General features: G+C 34.7%; 2 protein-coding genes across 3 annotated transcripts in view; one reads left to right on the top strand and one right to left on the bottom strand.

Moving 5' to 3' along the window:
• Positions 1–17664, top strand: part of LRP1 (LDL receptor protein 1) — a 66290-nt gene extending 48626 nt beyond the window's left edge. The window contains exons 56-60 of one of the 2 annotated variants that reach the window (XM_085194749.1): positions 11957–12145; positions 12830–13007; positions 14081–14234; positions 14998–15069; positions 15598–17664. In XM_085194749.1, coding sequence (XP_085050875.1) covers positions 11957–12145; positions 12830–13007; positions 14081–14234; positions 14998–15069; positions 15598–15645 — 641 coding nt within the window. In that variant the 3' untranslated portion in view covers positions 15646–17664. Of the gene's footprint in view, positions 1–11956; positions 12146–12829; positions 13008–14080; positions 14235–14997 lie in introns of both variants that reach the window. The other variant, XM_085194747.1, reaches the window with a different exon arrangement.
• Positions 17665–17867: 203 nt separating this feature from the next.
• Positions 17868–25926, bottom strand: DNAlig1 (DNA ligase 1). The gene is made up of 15 exons (XM_085194750.1): positions 25500–25926; positions 25345–25404; positions 25190–25270; positions 24459–24840; positions 23959–24213; positions 23546–23749; positions 22712–22796; positions 22446–22572; positions 21743–21933; positions 21178–21342; positions 20469–20589; positions 20178–20340; positions 19493–19656; positions 18952–19340; positions 17868–18494 (listed from the first exon to the last, which is right to left on the bottom strand). The coding sequence occupies exons 1-15, from the start codon at positions 25713–25715 to the stop codon at positions 18362–18364; spliced, it is 2736 nt and encodes a 911-aa protein (XP_085050876.1). The 5' UTR covers positions 25716–25926; the 3' UTR covers positions 17868–18361.
• Positions 25927–26258: the final 332 nt, after the last annotated feature.

Here is a 26258-nt window from a genome sequence, read left to right as displayed (position 1 = left end):
ACGAGTATGTCTTGTTTACTTTTCAATATTATAATGTTAATTACCATTTTAACATAACTAAAGAAAGCAAAAGAGCAATAGGATGTATACAGAAATGTTTATTTGTTAATTATTTACACTGTCCACCGGCGCGTGAGTCACGGCGCGGGTGGAGGGGAGGGGAGGGTCGCGGTAAAGCCTCTCGCTAACAATGTCAAGTTGATATTAGGTGGAGTGGCCGCGGGCCTTCCCCGCTGTTTGCGTACACTGTACCAGTTTAAAGCCTCGCTCGACACATTTAATCTGGGTTTTCTATTACTACCTTAGGACTTAGGTAGGAAAATGATCGTCTGATGATCTCGACACATACGAATGATAGCATTAGGTGCATAATTTTTTTACTTGTAGTTCTTTTGCATCACGTGTCTGCCGCACATAGCCTCGTACTTCGTAGTGCCTATCCTAGGCAGGGCAGAGGGAAACTAGGGTTAAATGATTTTATTATCCACTTTCCTTTCAAATTGAAGACATTGCGTTATTGAGTAACGGAATTTAATACCGCGCTCTGTCTTACCAGATTAGTTTAATTTAAGATTTTAAATATGTATATTCATTTGATTTGAAATATAACAGAAAATAGATTAAGTTTGAAAAAAGTAGGTTTTTTTTATTTTGTAAAACTAGGTCGGTGATTAGCGAAGTAATTTTACTGTGTATTTTATTATTTACGTATTGCCTACTTGCCTCACACCTACCAACTGACGTCACCGATGCGACGGATCATATAAGGCTCTCAGCATCCGCGTGGTTTTTCACCTACATTTTCCTTATATTCAATTATTAAGAAATGTCAAGTTAAAATCATGCTAATAGGTTTTCAAATAAACCTTGATTGTTTCTTTACTTGATGGGTAATTGTGTATTGTTATTTGTCAAATATTTTGCTTGGGGAGTATAGGAGAGTACTAAAAGAGGTTTTTCAAAAAAATCCTATAGAAACAAGAAAAAGCGCAATTTTACGTTTTACGTCAATAAGTCAATATAAACGAAATTGCGGGCGGGAATTAGTATATGTAGTATAAATATTTTAAATTCTTGTTAATTTTCACAAAAAATAAAATCATTTAAATTATTAATAATTATTATTATAACTACCGATTATCAAATTTCTAAGTGTTTCAAGGTTGCACTGTGTGGCTCGACAAGGAAAAATATGATATAGCTTGTTTTTTTGTAAATTATACGCGCAGGTAAATCCCTTGTCAATAGTCCAATCTTACCGCAACACAGAATCAACGAATGTACGATCATTTTATTATAAACAGTCATGGTCATTATTATTCCTCTCGCTCGCGGGCATCCACGGAGTTCGGACGTGTTTTCTGTTGTATCATAATTCTACAACCTGTGAGTAGTACACACACCTTAAGAAAGAAACAAATATAGTGCACTAATTGCCGCTTTATTGCAACTGCGCTTTTTAAACCGATCACCAGCTGCGACGACACTAACGTAGCTATCAATTGCGTCGACGCATCTGTCTCACTCTGCCACATCTAACAGTTGGATTTTCGCATTGCTTGCCGTCGGCTACTGTTACAAATAGGCCTACGCTATAAATTATTATATTTTAAAATGGCTTTACAACGCACTCCGCCAAACACAAACATATCGAAAAGCACTCCCCAGCTCCATGAAACGACATTTAGTGATTTGGACACACTCGAAACTAATGTAAGCATTAAAAAGAGATTTAAACGGTCGTTTGAAGAAATAACGGATAACACGAATTCGTTTACTTCAGAAATAAAATCGATGATAGCTGATTTTATAACCCAACAAGATAAAAAATTTGAAAATATCACTCAAACATTGAATTCCATTAAAGAACAAAACTTTGAAATTCAAAAATCGGTTGACTTTATGTCGGAAAAGTATGACGAGCTAATAAATCAAGTGGCTATATTGGAATCAGAAAACAAAAACTCTAAATGTCGAATACAAGAACTAGAAGAAAAATTGGAAACTCAAGAACGTAACTCCCGGTCTACTACGGTCGAGATTAGAAATATTCCAAAATTAGAAAAAGAAAATAAAGATCACTTAATTAAAATTATAAACAAAGTGGGTGCCATAGTGAAACAACCCCCATTCCACGAAAATCTCGAAATAAGAGAAATTTATCGACCAAAATCAAAAAATGAAACTGTTATAGTGGACTTCACAACGACTACAAGGAAATCAACGTTCATAAAATGTGTTATTGCCTACAATAAGTCACAAAAACTTCTACACCAACCAACACTTAATACCTCGAACCTTAATATTCAAGGCCCACCTAAAACTATATTTATATCAGACTTCTTAACTACAAAAGCCCGTCGGCTATATTTTTTAGCCAGGCAGCAAGCACGAGAGCAGAACTACTACAGATGCTGGACCTCTTTCGGCAGAGTTTTCATCCAAAAACAAGAAGCTTCTCCTATAACACGTATCGAGGAACAAGAAGATCTCAGAAAATTAGTGTGAATTTACTATTTATTATCGATAAATGTGCGACCTCTTGTGTGTTTATTTTATTATTTAGCCTTTATTTTTTACTTTATAACCTATATATTGCATATAGGATTATGTTAAATTTTAGTCTAATTAAGTACAATAATATACAATACATATACAAAACTCAACTAAAAACTATTTACACTTATACATCAGCTATTTATATATACATTCCTATAAGGTTTTCCACGTTTGTTTATTTTTATTTATATTTTGTAGTAATTTGTCTAAATGCTATGATAACCTACTTTAACCTACTAATATATCTAATATTGTTGATTACTTGTTCTGTACGCGTTAGCTCCTTTATTTGTCTCCCCCTATTTATAAATAAAATTCGATAATTATAAAGAAGACATGGAAGTAATCAATAATAACCTCGATGAATTCTCAATATCACACTCTTCCCTGTGTGATATTGAAAATTGCTCGACACTAGTCCCTATGTCTAATAAATGTCTCAAAGTCATAACACAGAACATACGTAGTTTAAATCGTAACATTCCTAGCTTCCTAACACTAATAAATAGAAGCCAAGTGAAATGGGATATTATTATATTAACTGAATGTTGGCTAACATCTGTATCCCATGTTCCGCTTATAGAGGGTTATAGTAGTACTTCCACCACTCGTAATTTTACCCAAAACGAAGGGGTTATTGTTTATTATCTCGAAAATATCAACATTAACATTGAAGAGGCTAACCTAAGTAATGCAAATTGTTTAGTACTAAATATTAATAATGATATTATAGTTATATCTATTTATCGACCGCCGGGACATAGGGATACCACTGGTTTTATAGAAACACTAGAAAAACTTCTTAAGAGTTATTCTAAATATAAAAATATAATAATTACGGGTGACATTAATATTGACATTGTGGAACACTCACCTGATACTAGAAGCAATTACTACCTAAATATATTAGCTGAACATGGATTATTAGCAGGGCATACCCTTCCCACGCACGGGCGCACTTGTTTAGACCATGTTATGATAAAAACTAAACTAAATGTAAATTGTTATGTCGCCCAAACGTCAATAACTGATCACGAGACTGTTTTTTTCTTTTTAAACTTAGATTCATGTGTTACACATGCTTTCAAAAAACACACTTGTGAACGTATTAACTTTGAAAAATTGGATTCATGTATAAAAACTATTGATTTTTCTGAAATTTACACATATAAAGACGTGAACAGAGCTACTAAACACTTGATTTCATTGCTAAGTAATATAATACTAAGTAACACTAACTTTAAAAATATACCTAATAGAAAAATAAGGACTAAGCCGTGGATTACTCCAGGGATACTTAGGTGTATGCGCAATAGGGACAAAATGCATCAAAAATTAAAACAAAAACCAAACGATGAAATTTTGATAAAAACGTATAAAAGATATAGAAATTTTTGTAATACACTATTGAAGAAACTTAAAAGAGACTTTGAGAGGCAGGATATTAAAAAGGCAAGCTCTGACAAGAAAAAACTTTGGGAAACATTGAAAAAGACCACCTTTCGGACTAAGGAACAAGTACCAGCAACAAACCTCCTCTCCGCTTTAGAACCCCAGAAAAGCGTTGACAAAGTAAATTCCTACTTTACTAACGTTGGAAAACATTTAGCAGAAAGACTCTTGCCTAATTCATGTGTGCACTCCTCTTCCTCCAAAAAATTGTCGAGTTCTTTTATGTTACTTCCTACTGACGAGATTGAACTGAATAAAATTATAGATAGTTTGAAAGCCGACTGTGCCGTGGGTATTGATAAAATACCCAACAAAATTATAAAAAGGTATAAACATATACTTATCCCTCCTTTGGTATATATATGCAACCTTGCTTTTACTTCAGGAATCTTTCCTGCATCATTTAAGACTGCCTTGATCATACCTATTTATAAGAGCGGAGATAAGAACCGTGTTGATAATTACAGGCCAATTTCGATTTTACCGTCACTATCTAAGTGTCTCGAAAAACTAATAAATAATAGATTAGTCCATTACTTAGAAAGATTTAATCTCTTGTCAACAAATCAATTTGGATTTCGTATGAAAAGATCAACATCAGATGCGGTGCACTCTCTTACAGACCATATAGTAACAGGCTTAGATAATAAAGAGAAGTGTATTGCAGTTTTTTTAGATTTAGCTAAAGCATTCGACACTGTTTCGATTCCAACCTTGATAACTAAATTAGAATGCTTAGGAATTAGGGGTCTACCGCTAGAGCTCTTTAAATCATATTTAAATGATCGCTCCCAGATAGTTAAAATTGGTGATTATACTAGTCAATCCCTACCAGTAATATATGGAATTCCTCAAGGTAGTGTGCTCGGCCCTACGCTCTTCATAACCTATTTAAATGATTTATGCCAACTTTCTCTAGCTAATGGTAAAATCATAACGTTTGCTGATGATACGGTCCTACTCTTCAAAGCTGGCTCTTGGACTGACGTATACTGTCAAGCTCAGGAGGGTATCAACATAGTCAAGAAGTGGCTAAACGATCATCTTCTTACATTGAATGTTGAGAAAACAAAATATTTAACTTTCTCCATTAACAAAGTGTCGATTTCGTCTAATCTTCAGTTAACCGCTCACTCTTGCAACTTATCTCTTCAGTCTCGCTGTTCCTGTAAGCCGCTTCAGCGTGCTAACGTAGTTAAATATTTAGGTGTGGATATTGATCACCACTTAAGCTTTGAAACTCATATTAATAACTTAACAATAAGATTACGCAAATTAATTTTCATATTCAAAAATCTACGCCACATTGCTGACCGTGATATTATTAAAACAGTGTATTTTGCGATCTGCCAATCCGTTATTGGCTATTGCATCACGTCTTGGGGAGGATGCTATAAGTCCCAAATGCTAAAACTAGAAAGAGCCCAAAGAGCTATCCTAAAAGTAAGTGCATTTCTTCCAATATTATATTCAACAAGTGAACTTTATAAACAATGGAATGTACTTACTGTTAGGCAAATCTTTGTACTACAAACGATTCTTAAAAAACATACAGAATTAACTTATAACCCAAAATTAATTATCAGTAAACGTAGAAAAGGTACTGTATGCCCTACATCCACCCATAGAACCAATTTTTCTCGTAAGTTTTATGTTTTTCTTGGCAACTTTCTATATAACAAGTTAAATACAAAATTACTATTTTACGGCACGACTAAATTGAAAACTAAGAAAGCTCTTACCAACTGGCTACTAGACATGACGTACGATTCTACTGAAAAAATATTAATTAACTAATATGTATAATTGCATAATGTATTAAAAATATAATAGGTCATTTTGAAATCCCTTATACATCCCTAAAATCGCTTATATATCCATATACTCCCAACCATTTTTCCTATAAAATTAATCAATACTATAAAACTAATAAAATAGCTTCACACACTCACACACCCACACACTCACATACACACACAAACACACACACGCACACATATACACACACACACACACATACACATACCCACACACACACGCACACCCACACCCACGCACACTCACGCGCAATCCTCTTTTAATGTAATACTTATTGTACTGTTATTTGTTTTCTCAATCATGTTAATATAATATTCTGGCCTTTCCGCGAGTGGGAACCTGGCGACTCGTAACACAAGCCCAGAGCTTAGTACGTCAGCGTCAGTCTCACTTTATTGCCTCCTTATATTTCTGTTTGTATACAATGTGATGAGAAATAAATTTTATTTATTATTATTATTATTATTATTTGTGCAATTATATGAGACTAAATCGCATGACAAATTGCACATTTTCAAAGCAAATAGCATTAAATCTGGTATTTTAACTAAAGTTTTGAATAATTCTAATAATTCTAATAGTCTGCCAACTACAATATAATCTACAACACTGTATATGTAGTTAGCAGACTAAAACTGGTGGAAGGCGAGTGATATGCTTCTTTTAATAATTGTAAAACAATATTATTAATTAATAATTAACAATATAGGGGCCAGTCGTGACGCAAACGTGTTACTGTAAACGCGGCGTTGAGATCCGCCACGCATCATCTCCAGAATTCGGCGGAAAGTGGGAACTGAAGTGGGAAGTGAAAGGTTCCTCGGCATACCCTGTTACATGCGGGATACAGAGTGAAGCTGAAAAAAATATTGTGTATTATAACAGATTTTTATTATTATATTTTTTTATTATTTATAACAGACATATTAGGCTCTTTAAATGGATGCTTATGCGTTGAGCATCGCACGTGCACGTTGCGGGCGACCACCACACGCGGTGACAACACACGATACACGCTGTAACGCCAGTGTAATTGCTATCAATTGCATCACTAAATTATAATCGCTAATTAGATTACTGAAATTCTTCGTAAACTTCCCATTGTTTGTGATTTCCCCGAGATACTTTGTGAGGATGTTTCTCACGACAGCATTTCACGAGACTTTGTCTTTGTTAGTTTGTCTTATAAAAGTTTTCACTCGACTTCGTTTTTGTTTTATCAGAATGAATGTAAAGTTTATTAAAGTTAGTATTTAGTCTTTGGTTCTTATATAAGATACCGAATAAATGATGTGTTTAATTATAGTACTCTATATTTAGGTATGGCTGGTACAGAATGCAACCTGGCGAAGTTTTCCTATTATGTTTCCGGAACAACGTTAAGCATTTCCAGTGGAAAGTCGGTCGGAAATAGTTGATGAGAGCGCACGATGAGAATTATTAATCTAGTTGTGGGCGGTGGATAGGCATTGGGGGATGAGGCACCGGCACCACCGTGTCACGTATAGGTACGGAGTACTAGGAGCTTCAGAAAGTTCACGTAACTTTGTTAAAAACAACGAAGAAGTTTAAATTAAATATACGTACGTACATTTGGATCATTGGCCATTTATAACTAATATAAATTAATTTGTCTCATTTCTGAAAAAAAAATATAATGTTCATTCTTAGCTTAAATAATAATTGAATTCATAATTTTCGTGAGAAGAAGTTTATCACAGTACTCGTCGCCTCGTTTTTGGCCTCGGTCTGGTACCGAGCACAAGCAGATTGTCTGGTCGACATTACTGGTAGAGTCGCTGGTGTCTGCTAAAGACGATATTCAAACAGACATCAAAAATATGATTTATTATATATACTTAGTCACCGTACACTGTACAGTGGTGGCCGGCATGTCGTCGGTCGCAGCGTGCATCTTACGTCAGTGGCGATCGCGGGCTGCGGCACTACGCACGCACGGGCACTACTCGAGACACTGTACTACAGACACTATGTGAGACGGTGCGAGAAAATGTTCAGTGGCTATAGTAACTGAGTGTATATTGTATATAAGATAATTGTGAATATTTAGATTAAATGGGGCGAAGAGTACGAAGGGACTATCGTGAGTTTTCAATTGTTTATTAGTTTATTTTAACTAGATGATAATGTTTAAACTGTATTGCATTGGCGTCGGTTGCAGAAAAGTACTTTAGTTAAAAATTAATTATTGTAGTAAAATATAACTGGTTTGTTTGGAAACGAGATATGTTAAATATTGCTCTTACATAATTTTGATTTTGATTTGAAAATTATGTAAGTTTTACATACTCGTGTACTTTCGGCAACTTGCTTTTTTATATAATTGTATATAAGGCAAAATTCCATCGCTATACCATTTTTTTTAAATAAATATATAATCGTTTCTTAACAAAAATTGTAAAAGCTGAATTTAAGAGGGGCTACATACACTTCGAATTAAGTTTAGCTACAAAGTAGTAAAGAATGTACTGAATAAATCTAGTACAATATTCACACTCGCGATGTGCAATATGTCAAGGCGACTGTCGGGGAGGTCCAACAGTCGATATTTTATTTGTTTTAATTTTGTTTTACTGTGGTCAGTGCCGAGGCGGCACGAGCGATGCAGCCGGAGCACTTTACGAGTAACTTTATTACTAGTTTTAGTATTCTCGATGCCACGTTACTTGCAATATAAGCTCTTAAAAGTTCTATACAAGCTTACTTAGCTAGGATACTGGTTGACCTTTGAAGCTCTCTGATTGATCGTTGTATGATATTAAGAGGTGACCTTATATTAACAATAGGTTTATATTAAACGACGATAAGCTTACATTATTACACATGTATTAGATTATTTACAATTCATATTATAGTGCTTTAATAATAGTTCTAACTCTAGTAGGTGTATGTGATATAGTAATTGTATTGCAATTATATAATATGAGTGCACTGCTGCAGCGTCGCGTCCCGTCGCCTGAAACCGACTGTCAAATGTCGATAACTTTAATAAAGTGAGGTCAGGGTCGCGCGTGGACGCTGCCACTGAGTCATCAGGCACTTTTGTGGTGACGTCTCTTTGGAGCTCACCGATCCGTGACATTTTAATGACCAAAGTATTATATATAAATATCAAAACAATCTTGCCTTGTTATATTAAAATTATTCAACGAACAGGCGTTTTCTCGGTGTTTTCCTTTGTATGCCCCTTTTGAATAAGCACATGTATGTACGAGGTTCCCTCTGTCTATCGTGCTGTGTGCGGGGTACGACGTGAAGCTATAAAAAATGTGTATATATAAGTGTGTATCAAAAGACGATATATGTATAGTACTTTTAGTTTCCATCAAATCAACTTTCGTTCGAAACTTTGATAGCGAAGGCTTCAATTTAGAAACTTTAATTACTTAAATTCCTCATCAATTGGATGGCTCAATATATAACTAGTTAATATAGAAACTTGGCTGAAGGCAATGATATGTCACAGTATGACATATCAACACGGCGGTGGTTGCGTCACGGCGACCAGTGCGTTATCTAACCCGGCAACCGGCCCGCGCTCGTGAGGCTGAGAGCACACTTGCCCCTCATTTACATACTACTCAATGAAAATATTGGTCATGAAATTCATTTTATATAATAAGCTTTGATTATTAGCCTTTTTAGATCGTTTTTTTTTACGTGTAATTGTAAACGTGACTGGTTGTGGTGAATTTTTTAATGTTTAGTTTAGTTCCACATAATAGAGAACGGAGTGTCATAACACTAGGTTCCCTCTGTCGACCCTGCTGTGTGGGATTCGGGTAAAATATATTTAGAATAATTAATATCTGACATTATCAGAATTAGCTCATTTAAACTTATGATTATTATTGAAGTAGCATTGCGGCAGAAAGAGTGAAAGTCGTTATCTGTTCTCACGCTGTCAGTGCAAGTGGCAGCTCTTAACGTGTTTGACACATTTACATTAGAGCGCTTTTCATTGCGGCGGGTGTCACTCTATATGTACGTATCTATACTATCTATACTAATATAATAAAGCGGAAGAGTTTGTTTGTTTGTTTGTTTGTTTGAACGCTAAGATCTCTGGATCTACTGGTCCGATTTACTATATTTTTGTTTTGTATGAAAGCTGCATTCTTCAGAAGTGCTATAGGCTATATAACATTACATTACACATATGTACTAATAAATTAAAATACTTTCTAATTTGACATGCAATTTATTCTGCCATGTTAATAACAACCGTCGTTGCTAAGCACCGGTTTGCAAAGTTTCTTTGTTGTTTTAAGAAAACGTCACCCAAAATGAACGTATATTTTGATATTCATCCTTATAAAAATAAATATATTATATAATATTTAATAAATATTCTTATAGTTCAAGCAGGCGTAGCCGCGTCCGGGTCCACTAGTTCAAAATAAACGAACAAATCAATATTTATACTATAAAAAAACAGGCAAACGTTATTAGTTTTGAGTTCGATCCCCACTCAAGGAAATAAAATATATAATATTTTCATGGCTTTGGTATCAGAGCAACTAGAGACATTCTCTAGAATTCGTGAGAAAGTGGGGAGCGAAGTGTCCTAACATTAGGATCGCTTTGAATAACCTGCTACGTGCGGGATACAGCGTGAAGCTGAAAAAAAAAACAAATAACTATTAAAAAGTCAAATTAGTAGCAGAATAGAAATGTTGCTTAGGTATGAAAATAGTACTAAAAACCGAAACTTTTAAGTTTTCTATACATATTTGAAATGTTTTCATAGCAATTTCAATAGAAGCAGACAATATATGAAAGTTCTCTTCGAATTGGACTATCTATTGTTGGTCTTACGTCTTCTACTTATTAGCCCCATACATTTGTTTGTTTTACTTATTTGTTTAAGAAAATGATCATTTTATTTATTATATTTTTCTTTATACTTATCACAAAATTAAAATTTTGAAGTTGAAAATAGTTAAAAATATGAGTGTAATATCTAGGCAGTGAAACATTGCCGCGTCAGTCGAACGTGAGGCAGAATTTATGAGGTAGCCAGTAGCGGGATACGGCGGCGTTCACGATATATAGAGTTGTACTTTTTAAATTTGACACATACATTATTCATAGGGTGTTTGTTTTTGCGTCTTCTTTTGTCTATCCGTCTGTCCACTTGTATTGAAAAGTCTAAAACCAAAAAATGCAATAGGTCTATACATACCCTAGAAATATTTATTTGTCAAAGATAAGTGTTGTAAAAATTGAATGTTGAACTATATTTTCTATTATTTAACTGTTTATTCTATATTTTTAACTATTTATTCTATATTTATCAACTTTGTTCGATGTCATGTATAATATGAAGATAAATAGTAATCTCTATAGAGCGCTACACACTCGTGTCTCGTACAAATGATCACACGAGAACTCTATTGGAAAACGGTTAAGTTCGCAGAAAATAAGAAATGCTCGCGTGGTTTTGTATCGGTCTTCGTCTACTTTATCGTCGTATCGTCTACTTTAAAGTATAAAGTGTAAAGTGTGCCAAGATATGATACAATTTATTTTTCTTTTTTATTATATTTGTTTCCTAAATTTATGCCATTATGATGTTTAAAATCATTTTTATTTAATTACTTTTACTACTTGTTTGAGCTACCTCCGGATGTGAACAAGATTTCTCCATTACATTTCCATAGAAAGATGCAAGATATTTATAGTATAAGCATAATATACGAGTAGCTACAAACACACTAATTTTCTAAATAGACGGATCGTGTTTAAAACTAAGTGTTTTAAAGAAGTGTCTTTTGTAACACCTCCCTTAAAGTAAGGGAAAACTGTAAAGTTAAAAAAAGTAATTACGGGTTTTATCATTGATTTAAAAAAATCCACGAGCGCGCGTGGTGGGTGTTGTCGTTCAAAGTCGTATATTATGCTAAACTTAACAAGCACCTTGTACAGACGAACATTTTTTTAGCTTCATCCCTAACGGGACATTAAACATTACGCTCTACCTCTTTCACCTCGTCCACTGCCATTAACCTCTTCACACACTTGACGAGCTCTGCTCTTCGCACGTCCAGTAGCATTGATACTGTGTTCTCAAAGGTCTTGCTGATGAACATTATATGAATTCCAGAATGGGGCTCGTGTGTGGGGTCGTGCGCGCACGGCGGCCGCTGCGTGGCGGGCGCGGGTGCGAGCGAGGGCGCGTGCGCGTGCGCGGGCGCGTGGGGCGGACCACGCTGCCGCCACTACGTGGGCCACGACCACGCGTGCCTAGCGCGCGCCTGCGCACCTCCTGCCGTCTGCGTGTGGAGACCATCTAGTGAGTACACTGCAATTTCTCTATTGTTGTTTTGATTCTTTTGTCGTAGAATTTTTGTGTTTTCAATCATTTTTTTATTGTATACATATAAATTGTAATATTGAAAGAATATGAAAGTAGTTCACACAATATTAGTACGTAAGTGTCATGACTTGTATTACAATTATTATAATATGCATGTTTTGATTGTTCTTATCCTACAATTTTATATGGCCAAACTTTTTATAAAAATAATGTGCGGAACGACTAAATTGCATTTTAATTTTACTTGTAATAACTTGCTAAGTTTTTATTCAATTTTGAATGTTAAAGTTCAATGTTGTAAATCATTTCATATATGTATGTTTATTACACATATATTTGAAAAAGAAGTGTACAAATAAAAGCTACATTGAGTGACCTCTACTTGAGTCCACTTGTCATATATAATGTTTGACTTCAAATTATTATAAATTGACGTCGGTAGAGGTCATTGTGGCGCAGCGACACCGCGTCTTACTGTAAACGTCGACAGTTGTGAGTTTGACGCCCTAGGAATGAGTTCTACCAATTAACACGTAATAGCTAAGAAATTGAATCCATGCCTATCCTGCCATATACAGGATACGGCGTGTAGTTTGTTAAAACATTTAAATCGGTATTATGAATTCTTAGATGGTATTCTTAAATTTGTTTGATATACAGATAACCCAACGGAGCCCGGCACTCCGTACTGCGCGTGCGGGGAGGGTCTGCAGTGCGGTGCAGGAGGCGCGGAGGGCGCGAGCGCGAGCGGCGCGGCGTGGGGCGCAGGGCTGGCGGCGTTGGCAGCGTTGATCGCCGCACTGCTGGCTGCCATGTACCTCGTGCATAGACGACGACAGTGAGTGTTATACTTACTTATAACTTATAATTTTTGTCAGTACACTTGCTAGTTATAGAATAGATATAGTAATTAATAATTATGGTTATTTTTGAAAGATATTAATTGATTGGTTAATAGATGCAAAAAAAATGTTATATCGTGCTTTATATGTTTTAAAATGTTCACACATGCACACAAATCCCATAAATTTGAAATCCCTATCTCTTGAAATTCTTCAACTTTTATGGCTATATAATTATTTTGATAGTCTGTAACTAATATAAAATGAAATATAAAACGTAGATGCAGTTCGCGCTCCACTCTCAATGACTTCCTGATTTTTTTGCAATCTTTTAATTACACGGTTGTTCTTGTATAGACACCGACATGCCATTGTTGCTATTTATAGAACAAAAACTTTTATCCTTTCTAAATTGTAAAAAAGACAATATTTTTTTCTTAAAAATAAAAAAAACTAAAGTTAAAAATATTTTTATAATTCATAAATGTTTTGTATTAAATTTAATTTCATTTCCAAATATAATATAATATAATATAATTGCATAAAATTAGGTATGCAATATAGGTATTTACACAAGGGGAAACCATATTAAAATCTTAACATAGTTAATTATTAAATAAAATTAACTTTATATTTTATTATAACTCACAATCTTCACTTAGTCAGATATAACAATTAAAAATTTCCTTGAAATTATAAAAAAACCACTCAACAAATCAGTTTCTCGCGGTATTTCCTTGTCCGTGCCTTTGTTATATTTGAATTTAAAAAACGTAGCAAATGAGTGTATGTATTTATATACAAACTAGGTTTTATCTGCTGTTTTTTATTTTTTTAGGATAATATTTTGTTGTTAGTAAAATTTTTTGGGGTGAGCACAAGAGTGCTCTGTGGTATTCTTATTTATGACAATAGGCGGTAGACTATGAGGAATTGGGCATATTGCTTAATTTGTATTAAAGAGAAAAATAGATAACAAATATTATTAATGTTTAGCAGTTTACACATCGATTATTAACAAAAGTCGTTGTAATTTGTACTTATTAAATAATTATTGTATATATTCTAGTGGTGCGTTCGTCCACGCGCGTCTTTCGGAGGGCGGCGGCGATGCTCTGGAGATTAGCAACCCTATGTACCTTGGAGACGACGACACACACAACGACACGCCACACACACACACGCAACCACACGGACACACCGCACGAGGACGGTCGGGAGCTGTGAGTATATAAAATATCATTATAATATAACAAAAACTTTATTTCGAGAACACAATATTGATAATACTGGAAATTCACGTAAAATTAGCGAGGGAGCCTCGTAGATCATTGATAACTTTGATTGCGGATTGATGACTAAATGAGGCGAAAGAGTCATGGAGAGAACGTAGCGTTTGGTTCTCTTTACTATGTGATTATCGCGCTAGGGATAAAGCGTGAAAAAAATAAAAATAACGCAGTGGGATTGACTGTAAATCCGATGTTTGTGGGTTTCAAAAACTAGGAAAAAATATTATATATATTGTAAGAAACTATTGGAAATATTAAATAAAGTGGGAAAGGTTATGAATTAAAACAAGGCTTCAAATAATTATTAAACAACCAAAGGGAATTATCTAGCAGTCTAATAACAATATCTGGTTGTAAAGAATCCATCGGGCAGAGTGACGTTAGCGATCCTTTTCTTTCGGTCGTCGTTGACAGCCCATAAAAGTGCCAGCCAGTAATTAGAGTCGTTCTTATATAACCTCTATGGTCATTATTTGATTATTTCTAACAATATATATATATATTATATGTGTGTGCTGGTCTGGTTGAGCGGCATTGCGTTTTTCTGCTCAACATGAAATGTCTCGAAAATTAGGCGGTGCTTGAGAAACGCAGTACCTTAACACTAGGTTCCCTCTGCTTAACCTGCTATATGCGGGATAAGATAAGCGGGAACCTATAGTACTATATAACAATAAATATTTTTGTATTACAGAATGGTAACCACTTCGCGAACCCCATATACGACAGCATGTACGCGCCGGACGTCGCGGACGCGCCGCCTGAGGTAACGCACACGGTGCACCCGCCTCGCCTGCAGTCGTACGCGCGACTGGCGCCCGCTGACGCGTAGACACACACACATATACACATACCCACACACATGTACAATAACATTTAATGTAGTGTTATAGTTATGGTACTATCTTTTTCACTTTCTAGCTTATAAATCATAAAACATACATACACATCATGAATGCACATAATTATATTACAAATAATACTTGTATTTAATTTTTTAGCTTGCCGTATATAAGTATTACTTATTAATGGTGTCATTGTTTTTGACTTTACACGCTTGTTTTATTTTTTTAATAACAGAATAACTAATTTAATTATTACAAACATCCCGAGTAGGTACATTGTATACATTATATTTACACTAGATTGTGTGTGACTGTGTCTCCGTCGGTAGGTGCGTACATATGCATGTGTAAAAGATCTCTTTGAAGGAAGCTTCTTATGCATGTTAAATGTTACACTGTATGCATGCGACGCGCAGTACAGTGCAGTGAGGGTAATGAGGGCATTGCAGGAACAGGCGTCGCTGCTGCAGGCGCCCGAGCACGCCGCGCTGCTGTAAGGAGCACTACTACTCCGTTGTGACGTCACTACGCCTATTCTCAACTTCAGATAAGGAAATAAAAACAAAAAATAAATAATAATTCGTTCGAACTATTTTAATGGAATATACTTTAATGAATTGTACTAAATAAACGAGATTTTCGATTCAATGCTCACTTTGACGCTTTAATATATTTGGATTGATTTGTGAGTTGTATACAAAAACTAATGCAAGTAACTAATAATATTAATGTTATCTTACTATTGTGTGAATGTATCGTAACCATCTATGTTTCTGTTATAATAGCAAATATAAGATTCCTAATATGAGAAGTATTGCATTTACATTACTTTTGTTATATGTAACTTACTTGATAATATTTTTTTCTTTTCTTTTAATTTTACAAATATTATTCAACTAATATTACCATTACTTTGTCTAAAGAACAAGTACTTGCTTATTAGCGCACATTATCTTCCGCTCCGATGTCAGTGCAATGAACTAACATATCTTTTGCTTTATATTACTACTTGCAAGTAGTAGAAATATAATATTTTATATATACATATCGTATTCTTTAGGACACGCTGACAGTGACTGGTTAGTGACTAATAATTCTAATTAATAAATATTTCCGAAAAAAATATTCCACTTTTAAAATATAGGAAAATATCTACCTATCTAAAAATTAAATTCTCACATATAAACATACTTGGACTCTACTCTATCGAATCTTGATATTTGTAGACTATCGAGATACTGTCAAATGTCAAATGTATCTCATGAGAGTCTGGAAGGTACTGCTTAAGTACCGTCGGAGATAGATAAAAACATTTTTTTATTATTATTAATTAGTAAATGAATTAAATACAATGCCAATTTATTTATATATTAATTAATGAAGAAGACCAAATATCGTGTATTTGTTAGATTTCACCAAATCATCGATTTTTGTGACTTAGGATTTTAGTTTTATATTAATTAAATTTAGAAATATTTTGTAACGGTGAATTTGTTTTTAATTGAATGTTCATATTACTTAAGGAACTTTAAATACATATTTAAACAATATCCTACACTTGACTGACTGAAATTATTAAAGGGGTTTAAGCTAATATGAATATTTATTTTAAATTTATGTATTTCTATAAGATTGCTGTAATGAAGACACGAACGTCTTTATTTACTATATTTTTTTAGAAATCAATTATTAACAATTTATTGTGTCATCATTAAATCATTAATTTTAAGTATTTCTAAGTATATGTGATGTATTTAAGACATTTAAGTGACGGCAGCAACTAAGTACAATTTTATTTTATTTAAGGTCAGTAGTAAAATGTCAGGATTTTAACAATTGTAATTTTCCACTTTTTTAGTAATTATTGTGCCATAACCTGCATCGTTTCAGTTATAATTAATTTTAAATGTCACTGCGTGAAGATAAAATCCGCTATGTTTGTATTACGACTCTGTGAACTTTAATTTTAAGTAAAATTTAATTAGTAATATTGTTCATTTGTAACTGAGACGGACTACAGAACAAATAGTGTGTTTGGTAAAATTAAATATTTATAATTTGATTTAAATCAATTTTACTAGATCTTTATAATTTTTGTTATTTTAAATATTACTATTTGTCCATTTGTACTGGTTTATTATAAACTATAGTGTTCCTACTTTAGTGATTTCTCACACATATAAAGGTATTTTAGAGAAAATAGGAGTCCTATACAAACATAGTGGTCATCTCATAGAATCATAGTACCATAATCGTTTACGGAAGAATCTCAGAAGCAGATTCAACAAATAATAGAATAAACTTAATTATAATATCTTATCGAAATAGCGGATTATTTTAATACTCTTAAGAATCTCATTCGTTTTCATTTTGATATATTAATAAATTTCGTTAGGAATTTGGAACGGACCTACAATAGAACTTAGATTTTTTCTCTGGAAGACTAGGATAATGTAAATGTAGCGATAAACTTGTAATAAACATAATTACTAGGAAATAAAACAATTGCAACGATATTAGTCTTTTATTTATATATTTCTTCATTTAATACTGTTATTTTAAAAATTTGAAAAAAATGAAAGAAAATGTTGAAATGTAATAAAGTCACCTATTGAATGTAGACTTTTTGAAATGTATATGGAATGGTCTACGGTTACTATTAGTAAGTTGGTACGACTTATCTTCAAAATAAAATAAAAATATGTCGAAATTAAACAACTACAATGACATAATCGTGTTTTATTTACATTTCTCAGTACATAAGCAGGGACCAGTCCCTTAAAAATATATTTTAAATAATAATTTATTTTACATATATATTGACATTTAACAATTAACGATTAAAAAATATATATTTCAATTAAATTTTAATATTTTATATCTTTACCATTATCTGACTGAATGGTTGCTTAATGATTGCTGATTCAAATACATATAGACAATACAATGTTTGTAACAAAAAGTGTGTAAATCATGGTACAAGTACAAAAATTACTATTATAATTACAAGATGCCTTACTCTATGTCCATTTTAATAATATTTAAAACATTAAACGTTACGTTTAATTATATTTAAATGAAGAGTTCAAAGAATAAAAATACATATGTCTGTCTCTCTCTTCAAAAATACGAAATACTCAATGTTACAATTATAAAAATATAGGAATATGTAATTTGCACCCCCCTAGTACAGGAGTAGGGTATAGCCATTATTTAGTAGAAGTCATCGATGGGTGCGGATTTGACATTTGTGTTTTTAACGGTGTCCTGTGCGAGGTATAATTCCGCTATCTGTTGTGCGGATGTCGCTTGTTCCGGGGTTTTGTCATCGCGGACGCGGATGAACCTGCACACATTGATATAATTGTACATTGAATTTGAAAAAATAACTTAAACCACCTATATTAATAATATGTAGGCACTTAAATTAGTATTAGTAGTATATGCCATCTATATAGTTAATATGTTAAAGTTAATAAACAAATAAAAGCTTTAAAAAATTGTTTTAGTATAGTTTCATATTAAAACTTAATTAAGTTAACATGTAATTTTGGATCACTATCAGTAACAATAGTCACTGAGGTTAATAGGTCAATGCGCAAGGGCACTAGCGTGCGTGAAAAAAAATTACATTATAGTCTCTGTCTTACATTACTGTAAAGAATCGGCTATATTAGTTCATTAGTTTTTGCGTGAAAGTGAAAGAGGAACATGTAAACATGAATCCTCAAAAGCTTTCATATTTATAATATTAGTCGCATAAGATTAATTTCATTGAAAGTAACAATACTAAAAATACCAACCTGGGAAACCTTAACGAGATCCCCCTGTCCGGCGCAACGATCCCCACCCCCGCTCTATGAACCGGCGATAACGACAGATCAGCGCATCTCAACTCCCACACGATCACCGCGGACAACCACACGTCCGGCTCATGACTCGAATCAACCTCATAGTAAGATCGAGGACCTTCTATGCGGTGCTTCTCCAACTCCTGGGTGAATTTCTCCAAGTCCTCATCAGAGAAGCCGGTGCCGAGCTTGCAGAGAGCCTGGTATGTGTCATTTTGAGGTTCCCTGCAAGCTAGTAGGAAGCCTCCGAATTTGCCCGCTCGTTTCCCTTTCCCGAGGTACGCTCCTATGACCACAGCATCTATTGTGTCGCCGACGCCATCTAGGTAGTCTTTCTTTAACTGTTGATTTAATAGTATACATATTTTTCATCTTTTATATGGAACAAGGATAATATTTGAACAACTACCTCTACTGTAATATTAATATTTAAAATAACAGTACTAAAATCATTCTCCTATCTTATTAAAATGTATAAAAAAAAGAAACAAACCTTCAACCAGTTGTGCGAGCGTCGTGCGATATCGTAGCGCGAGGCGGGTCCCCTCAGCGCTTTCACCATCAGACCCTCGCATGCTCCCGTCACCGCCTCCTGCAGCAACACCTGCACCTCCTCAGGGGAGCTGCAGTCCTTGCCCATTGCGAACTGCCATTCACCTAGAGCGATAGATACATTATGTTAGAGTGTCGATTTACTTGAAAAATTAAAATTTTCTTTTTATATAAACTTACTTTTATAAACTTTTATATAACAACGAACTTTTCAACGTTTACTAATTGTTTTATCTTTTATGCATGACACATTCATTCTAAGTTGAGGTGTTTGACCGAAAACACAGAGGATAACGTAATGTAATATAGTGCACAGCCTTTCTAAATAAATGGATAAATGTTCATTTTTTCGAACCAGTAGTTGTTGAGTTTGGCTCGTTCAAGCAAATAAACTCTCTTATCTCTTCAGCACTTCTTATTTTTTAATGATAATAATGCCTTTAAAATATCTGTGACTTCATTAAAATGATCCTTTAGTAACCTTTACCTCTTATTCAGCGTCTTATGTATGAGGGATTCGTCTTACAGATACAATAACCCAGGTGAAAAAACACACACCTCCACACTCAAACACATACATATATTTTATTATTAAGTGATTATTGCTAAAAATGTCTCCAAAATACCTGTGACTTCATTGAAATGTTCTCTCAGCAGCCCTCGTCGTTTCTCCAGCGTTTCCTGCACGAGGGACTCCCCGTTGAGGTAGAGAAGGTCGAACATAAACACGCACACTTGTACCGTTATCTGTTGCGCCGACGCGTCTTTACGTTTGCGGGTTGACAGCACCTGAAAGGTATGACATACTTTTTTTTTAGTTTCACACTTTATTTCACATATACCAGGGTGGGTAGAAGGAATATATATTTTATAACACAAATAATTCATGGGGCCATTACGAAGTATTAACTACGTACCTGGAAAGGCAATATCTGCTTGGCGACAGTGTCATACGCCACCGCCTCGCAATCCAGCACGCAGCTGGTGACGGTCGGCTTCAGCAGCGCCGGCAGACGCGCCAACACATCTGGGTATTTACTAAAACACACAATTATATATATAATGTTGTATTTTATATAATTTGTTGAGGCCAATCGTGGCGTAAGGGCACATGCATGGCCGTAAGCGCGACTGGTTGTGGGTTCGATCTCCACTTGGGAAAATGAAATATTTAATTTCTTTGCTCTAGTGTCGTGGCAATACGCTACATTCAGTTCAACGCTCTCAACACACACATTGTCTCTAGTATTCGGCGGAAAACTAAAAACGCGCGGGTGGCCCTTGCCGTTGATGATATTCACTTTCTCAAAATTATGAAAAAATATTAAATGCATAAATTATATAATTAATCAAATGCAGTAAAATAAGAAAATATGGGTGGTATGCGGGAGAAGCCATAAGTAAGCTGCTACTTACTAACTATAATAAAAAGAATTCATACTCTCTACGCCCTACACTTTACATGAGTTCGAAGATGAAGTGGCATAGTTTAAGCGATTATTTGCAGGACCCTACCCTGTTATATGCCGGATACAGGTACAATGGGAAGATAAAAAGTTATATACAAAATATAACAAAGCAAGCATAAGATTTTCAACTCAATCGAAGATATTTAACTAATAATACCTAGTGTTATTCTCTTGATTGCGACTGAAGATAGATGCGCGTGTGAGGTCCGGTCCACTTTCTCCACTGTCTTCTTCACCTTTTTCAGTTTTCTTGGTGGGCACGTGTATCTGCGCACGTTCACCGTCGTATTTGTATTCGCATGTAAACTCTTCCTTGTCGAAACTGTTAATTGTTGAGTAATTTACTTATTTCATATAATGTAATTATTTTAACAGCCGGAAAGAGAGAGCTCAGTGTTGTTACACTCTGTTTTTTCATTTTGAATAAATTTCAAGCCATTGAATATTGAGCGGAGCAAGGAAATTACCCTCGCGGTTTGTTGACCAGACTAAAAAAAATTAAAGCAAATATAACAATCTACTGAGACCAATTATGGTGCAAGGTATGTGATTGTAAACGCGACTGGTTGTGGGTTTCATTTCCAATCGAGAAAATGAAATGGTATCGAGGCAAAGAGCGGCGTTGAATTCCGCCACTCAGCACGCAATACTTCCGGAATACGGCGGAAAGTCGGGAAAACAATAATCTATAAAGAAAACAAACCTTCCCCCCCCCCACTCACCGTGTCAGCACCTCCCCCACGCCGCGGGTGGGGTGCGCCAGCATGGGCTTGAGTGGCACGCCGGGCGAGAGGCGGCAGTGCTGCGGAAGGGCGCGCGCGCCGTGCGCCAGCAGCGCGCCCACCACCGCACCGTAGTCGGGGCACGAGCAGTACGTCGTCTTCACTATCAGCGTATACTCCTCTGCCAGTGACTGGGTGGTTGTTATACAATAAACATCATATACAAAATATACTTCAGTTGCACATTATTTTGAATAAATTGTAATCTGTAAATAGTGTCTGATAATAAATGTAATGTAATCAATCAATTTACATTTAACTTCAACTTCAATTAATTTACGTAAATGTTTTTGCTATTTTTGTTTTCAACTTGATGCGGCGTTCCACGGATACGCGAAAGAAAGTGTCTTAACACTTCATTCTGCATACACTGCTCAATTTTAGAGAATTGCTCGTTCAGTGAATACAACAGTGCATTTTAACTTCTCCCAGATCAGAGAAATAAAAATAAATTGAGAAAGAATTACATCCACAATAGCTATAAACGCGACTATTGTGGATGTAATTCTTTCTCAATTTATTTTTATTTCTAACCTAACGTCATGCTATGTCCCCAAGAATTCTAATAAAACCTCAAGAAGCATAATTATTAACAAGTATGTTTTTAAATACAAAGAAAAACAGTCAACAAAAAGTAATTGACCTTAAAAGAGTCCGCATTAGATCCAGTAATGGCACCACTGGTAATGTCAGACGCAGAAGCAGCAGAAGCCAGCGCCTGCAGCAGCGACTGCTCTGCGAGGCCGATGCGCAGCTTGCCTTCTAAAGATCTGTGAATAATAATTTAACCTTAGAAGTTCAGTAAAATGACCAGATTAGGCGCAGGGGAACAAGAGTGCGGCTGTAAGCGCGACAACTTCCCAGGTTCCCACTGCCTGCCCCGCTATGTGCGTAATAAAAAAAACTTACCTTATGAGATAGCGCGCCTCTGAATGCCTACAAGCGACATACAAAGATTGTATTTTCTGGATTTTCTTATTCACTGATGCTTGTCCTATAAGAAATAAATAATAATTTCATTATTTATAATGTCAACATTTGCAAACATTCACAATATGCTTTCGTTAGTATATTTTCAAAATAATTTGAACCCCCACCACATGGTAGGATAAATATGACCCACCTAGCTCCTCTCTTCTTAGACCCACGAGTATTAGTATATGTAGATTTTTTTAGCTCCACCCTGTATACCACACCTAGCTGCATAGTAGTAGTAGTAATCTGGTGTTAAGACACTCTATTTTCATTAACACATTCCATTTCTCAATTCAATTTTAGGCAAATGCTGGAGGTATTGTGTGTTGAGTGATGGATTTCAACGCCGCGCTTTACGTCGTTACCAGGGCGAAGAAATGAAAATATTAAATATTTAATTTTCTTAAGTGGGAATTGACCCAAGAACCTGTTGCATTTACAGTTACACGATTGTGCTCCTGCGCCACCAGTGGCCTCTTTGGGGTTAACTTTTTTAAAGTTTCACACTTTATCCCTAGCAGGAATAATGGTGAGACAATGGAGCTCTGCATACCTCTTACGCCTTGTTCTGTGCCAGTGTCCACCTGGAGGCTTCATGTTTTTTATACGACGTTGCAGCAGTATCATCTATACTGTGTCCTCGTAAATAAAACAAGGTCTCCCACGACCTCTCTTACCACTCTTCAGACTTTTGCTTGTAACATACTGTTTGTCACGTACGTGCGACCAGTGGACTGCCCTATTGACACGCGATACACACACACGCACCCGTCATGGCGGCGATGTCCTTGAGCGCGCTGAACACGGCGCGCACGGTGAGTGGTGGCGGTGCGAACATGGTGCGCTGCGTGGCCCGCGCCGCCTCCGCCACGGTGCCCAGGTCGCCAGTGCGGGCGGCGGCCGCGCGCGTCTGCGCCAGCGTGCGCCCGGTGGACTGCCCTATCGCTTTCATTAGGTAGGTCTCTGCTATGCCTGGTGGGGCATATCAATATAGCATTTAGGATTATGTTTTCTCATTCACAATATTCTTTATTGCATTGAAAAATCTCTTACATAAAAATATAAATATTTTAACTTCACACACTGTATCCCGAAAATTCCAGCATAACCATCAATTCAGTGGAATTCAATGCCGCGCCTTGACATTTTACCTAAAAATAATATCATACAATAAAACCTACCTAACTCCAAGCTCTCATAAGCAGGTCCCAATTGGTTCAAACACAAATATATACTCGGCAATAGATCCTCAGGAGTCAAAGCCATCACCGACCTGAAGTAATTACTCAATATCTCAATCATTTTCAACCGAGCTGACGTAGCTTCAATGATTTCCAATGTTTTAGCCAATGCTAGGTATGGTACCGGCTTGTCTTTAGCCCAACATGCATCTTTGATTGGATTGTAGCTTGATTTACCAGGATTGTAGTCCACTTCTGTAATTATTATAATTTTTTTTAGCTTTATACTGCAGAGGGTACTAACTATTATATTCTGTTTTTCATGTACTGCCCAATTTTTGAGATATTGTGTGTTGAAAGGCACAATTTGATGCAAGGAAAAAAATATATTTACTCCCCAAAGTGAAAATTGGACCCGCAACCAATTCTTTATAGGCAGACGGGTCCCACTGATCTACAATAGTTTAATATATGTATATCTAATGAATTACTTCACTTACCAGCAACTATGACTTGTTTATCATCCTTTTCAATTTTAATATCATTTTCAATTTTGTCACCATTTTTGATTTTAACATCTTTATTATTTTTTGTTTCATCATCCTTTATTTCTGTTTTAACAGCAATTTTATCAAAAGGACTCTTTTTGACTTCCTTCTTTGGTGTTTTTTTAGTTCTTGGTGAAACTTTCTCTTCTTTTATTGTTTTTTCAAGTGTTTTACTTACTGTAGTCATTTTTGATTTCTTACTTTTAGGTGAATCATAAGTTTTAGCACTTCCACTTTTTTCCAATTTAATTTCAGTCTCGTCTGAACTAGACTTTGCTGGAGATTCTGATTCACTCTCTGAACTCTCTATTCTTTGACGTTTAGATTTCTTTTTCTAGAAAAAAATAGTAAAGAAAATTTATTTAGACAAATTAACAATTATACAGAAAAATTTCAAAAAATTTGCTGTTGAAGTCACTAAACAAGCAGTCTTGCAGTAGGAGACAGGGCGCAGAGAAGAATGTCTTAAAACTACATTTATCACCCTTTCTAACCATATGCATAATAAAGCAAGAAATTAGAAAAAAAATATAAATTTTCTTATGACAAATTTCTTCAAAATGGAGAATGGAGAATGTAGTGTCATAACACTAGGTTCCCTCTGCCTACCGTGCTGTGTGCGAGATACAGCGTGAATCTGATTTATTTCTTCTAAATTTGAATCAGTGTTTTAATAGTCTTACCTTCTCCGAACCAACTGGAGATATACTATCTGACGTAGGTGAATTATTTTCTTTACTGTTTGACCTTAATCTTTTTGATCTCTGAAAGAGATAAAGTCACAATCAATATCAAAGCTTTATTTTTTCCTAATCTATAATGAAGTTATAAACGATACCTTTGTATTTCCATTAAGCTCGGCAGATTCATTGCTTTTGTTAGTATTTCTCTCCGTTTCCTGTAATTTTATCACAAACGTGATATATAGATACAATAGTAATATTCTAAATAAACATATTTCATACGTGAAATCACATTATTTATCGAACTTACAGTTGCTTTATTCTCTTCTATTGATGACTTTTTAGGTGTTATTTTAAAAAAAGACGTGATGTTGGTCTGTGCCATTGTTCGTGTATTTATAACCACATTAGTGGAAGGTTTTATGTAATTTATAGATACTTGCGTTTTAATTACTGTTTTTATAAGAGGTTGATAAGCCTTTGATATAACTACTCTACAGATATTTAGCAATGTGAATGTATTCATATAAGAATTTTGTGTGTACACTGTTTAATGATTTGTTTCGAATTTTAAACACTAATAATATATCAATTAGTTGAATAACAACATGCTTCCTTCAATTTAAATTCAAAATATTGTAATAATTACAATTTATAACTTGTTAATGTTATGACTTTTGATGCTTTTGATATTCTTATTTCATTGGTAATTGGCATTTGGCGCGAAGTTGCAATCGCCGGCACAGGGTGCCACATATGCCACAGACAACAAATAATAAAAATATAAAAAAAATATACAAAAACCAACGACAAATTGTAGTGTGTGAGATTAAAAATGAATAGAAATTAAAAATTGTAATACTCTTACAAATGAAAACAACAAATTGTTTTATAAGAATATAAGATACTGTATTGTTTCAGCTATATGATTAATTTCATTTTATATTAAGTAAATTTTTGTTGCTTTATAAAAATGTTTAAGGAAAGTCACAGCTTTGTTTATTAAGTTATTTATTTAGTTTACCTTACTTAATTTTTTTTTATTCATATAAAAAAATATTACTTTTAA

Source organism: Heliconius melpomene, chromosome 12 (genome assembly GCF_056956725.1).
Source record: "Heliconius melpomene rosina isolate 202511_hmr_F chromosome 12, ASM5695672v1, whole genome shotgun sequence".
NCBI lineage: Eukaryota > Metazoa > Arthropoda > Insecta > Lepidoptera > Nymphalidae > Heliconius > Heliconius melpomene.
The sequence above is the reverse complement of the archived record's forward strand: the minus strand, read 5'-3'. Positions and strand labels throughout refer to the sequence as shown.

Bases quoted from the DNA above. Each gene is read 5' to 3' on its own strand.
- DNAlig1 (XM_085194750.1), bottom strand. From the start codon at position 25,715: ATGAATACATTCACATTGCTAAATATCTGTAGAGTAGTTATATCAAAG. The intron at 25,405-25,499 runs GTAAGTTCGATA...ATAAAATTACAG, and splicing joins TAGAAGAGAATAAAGCAACT to GAAACGGAGAGAAATACTAA. The intron at 20,341-20,468 runs GTACGTAGTTAA...CATACCTTTCAG, and splicing joins AGCAGATATTGCCTTTCCAG to GTGCTGTCAACCCGCAAACG.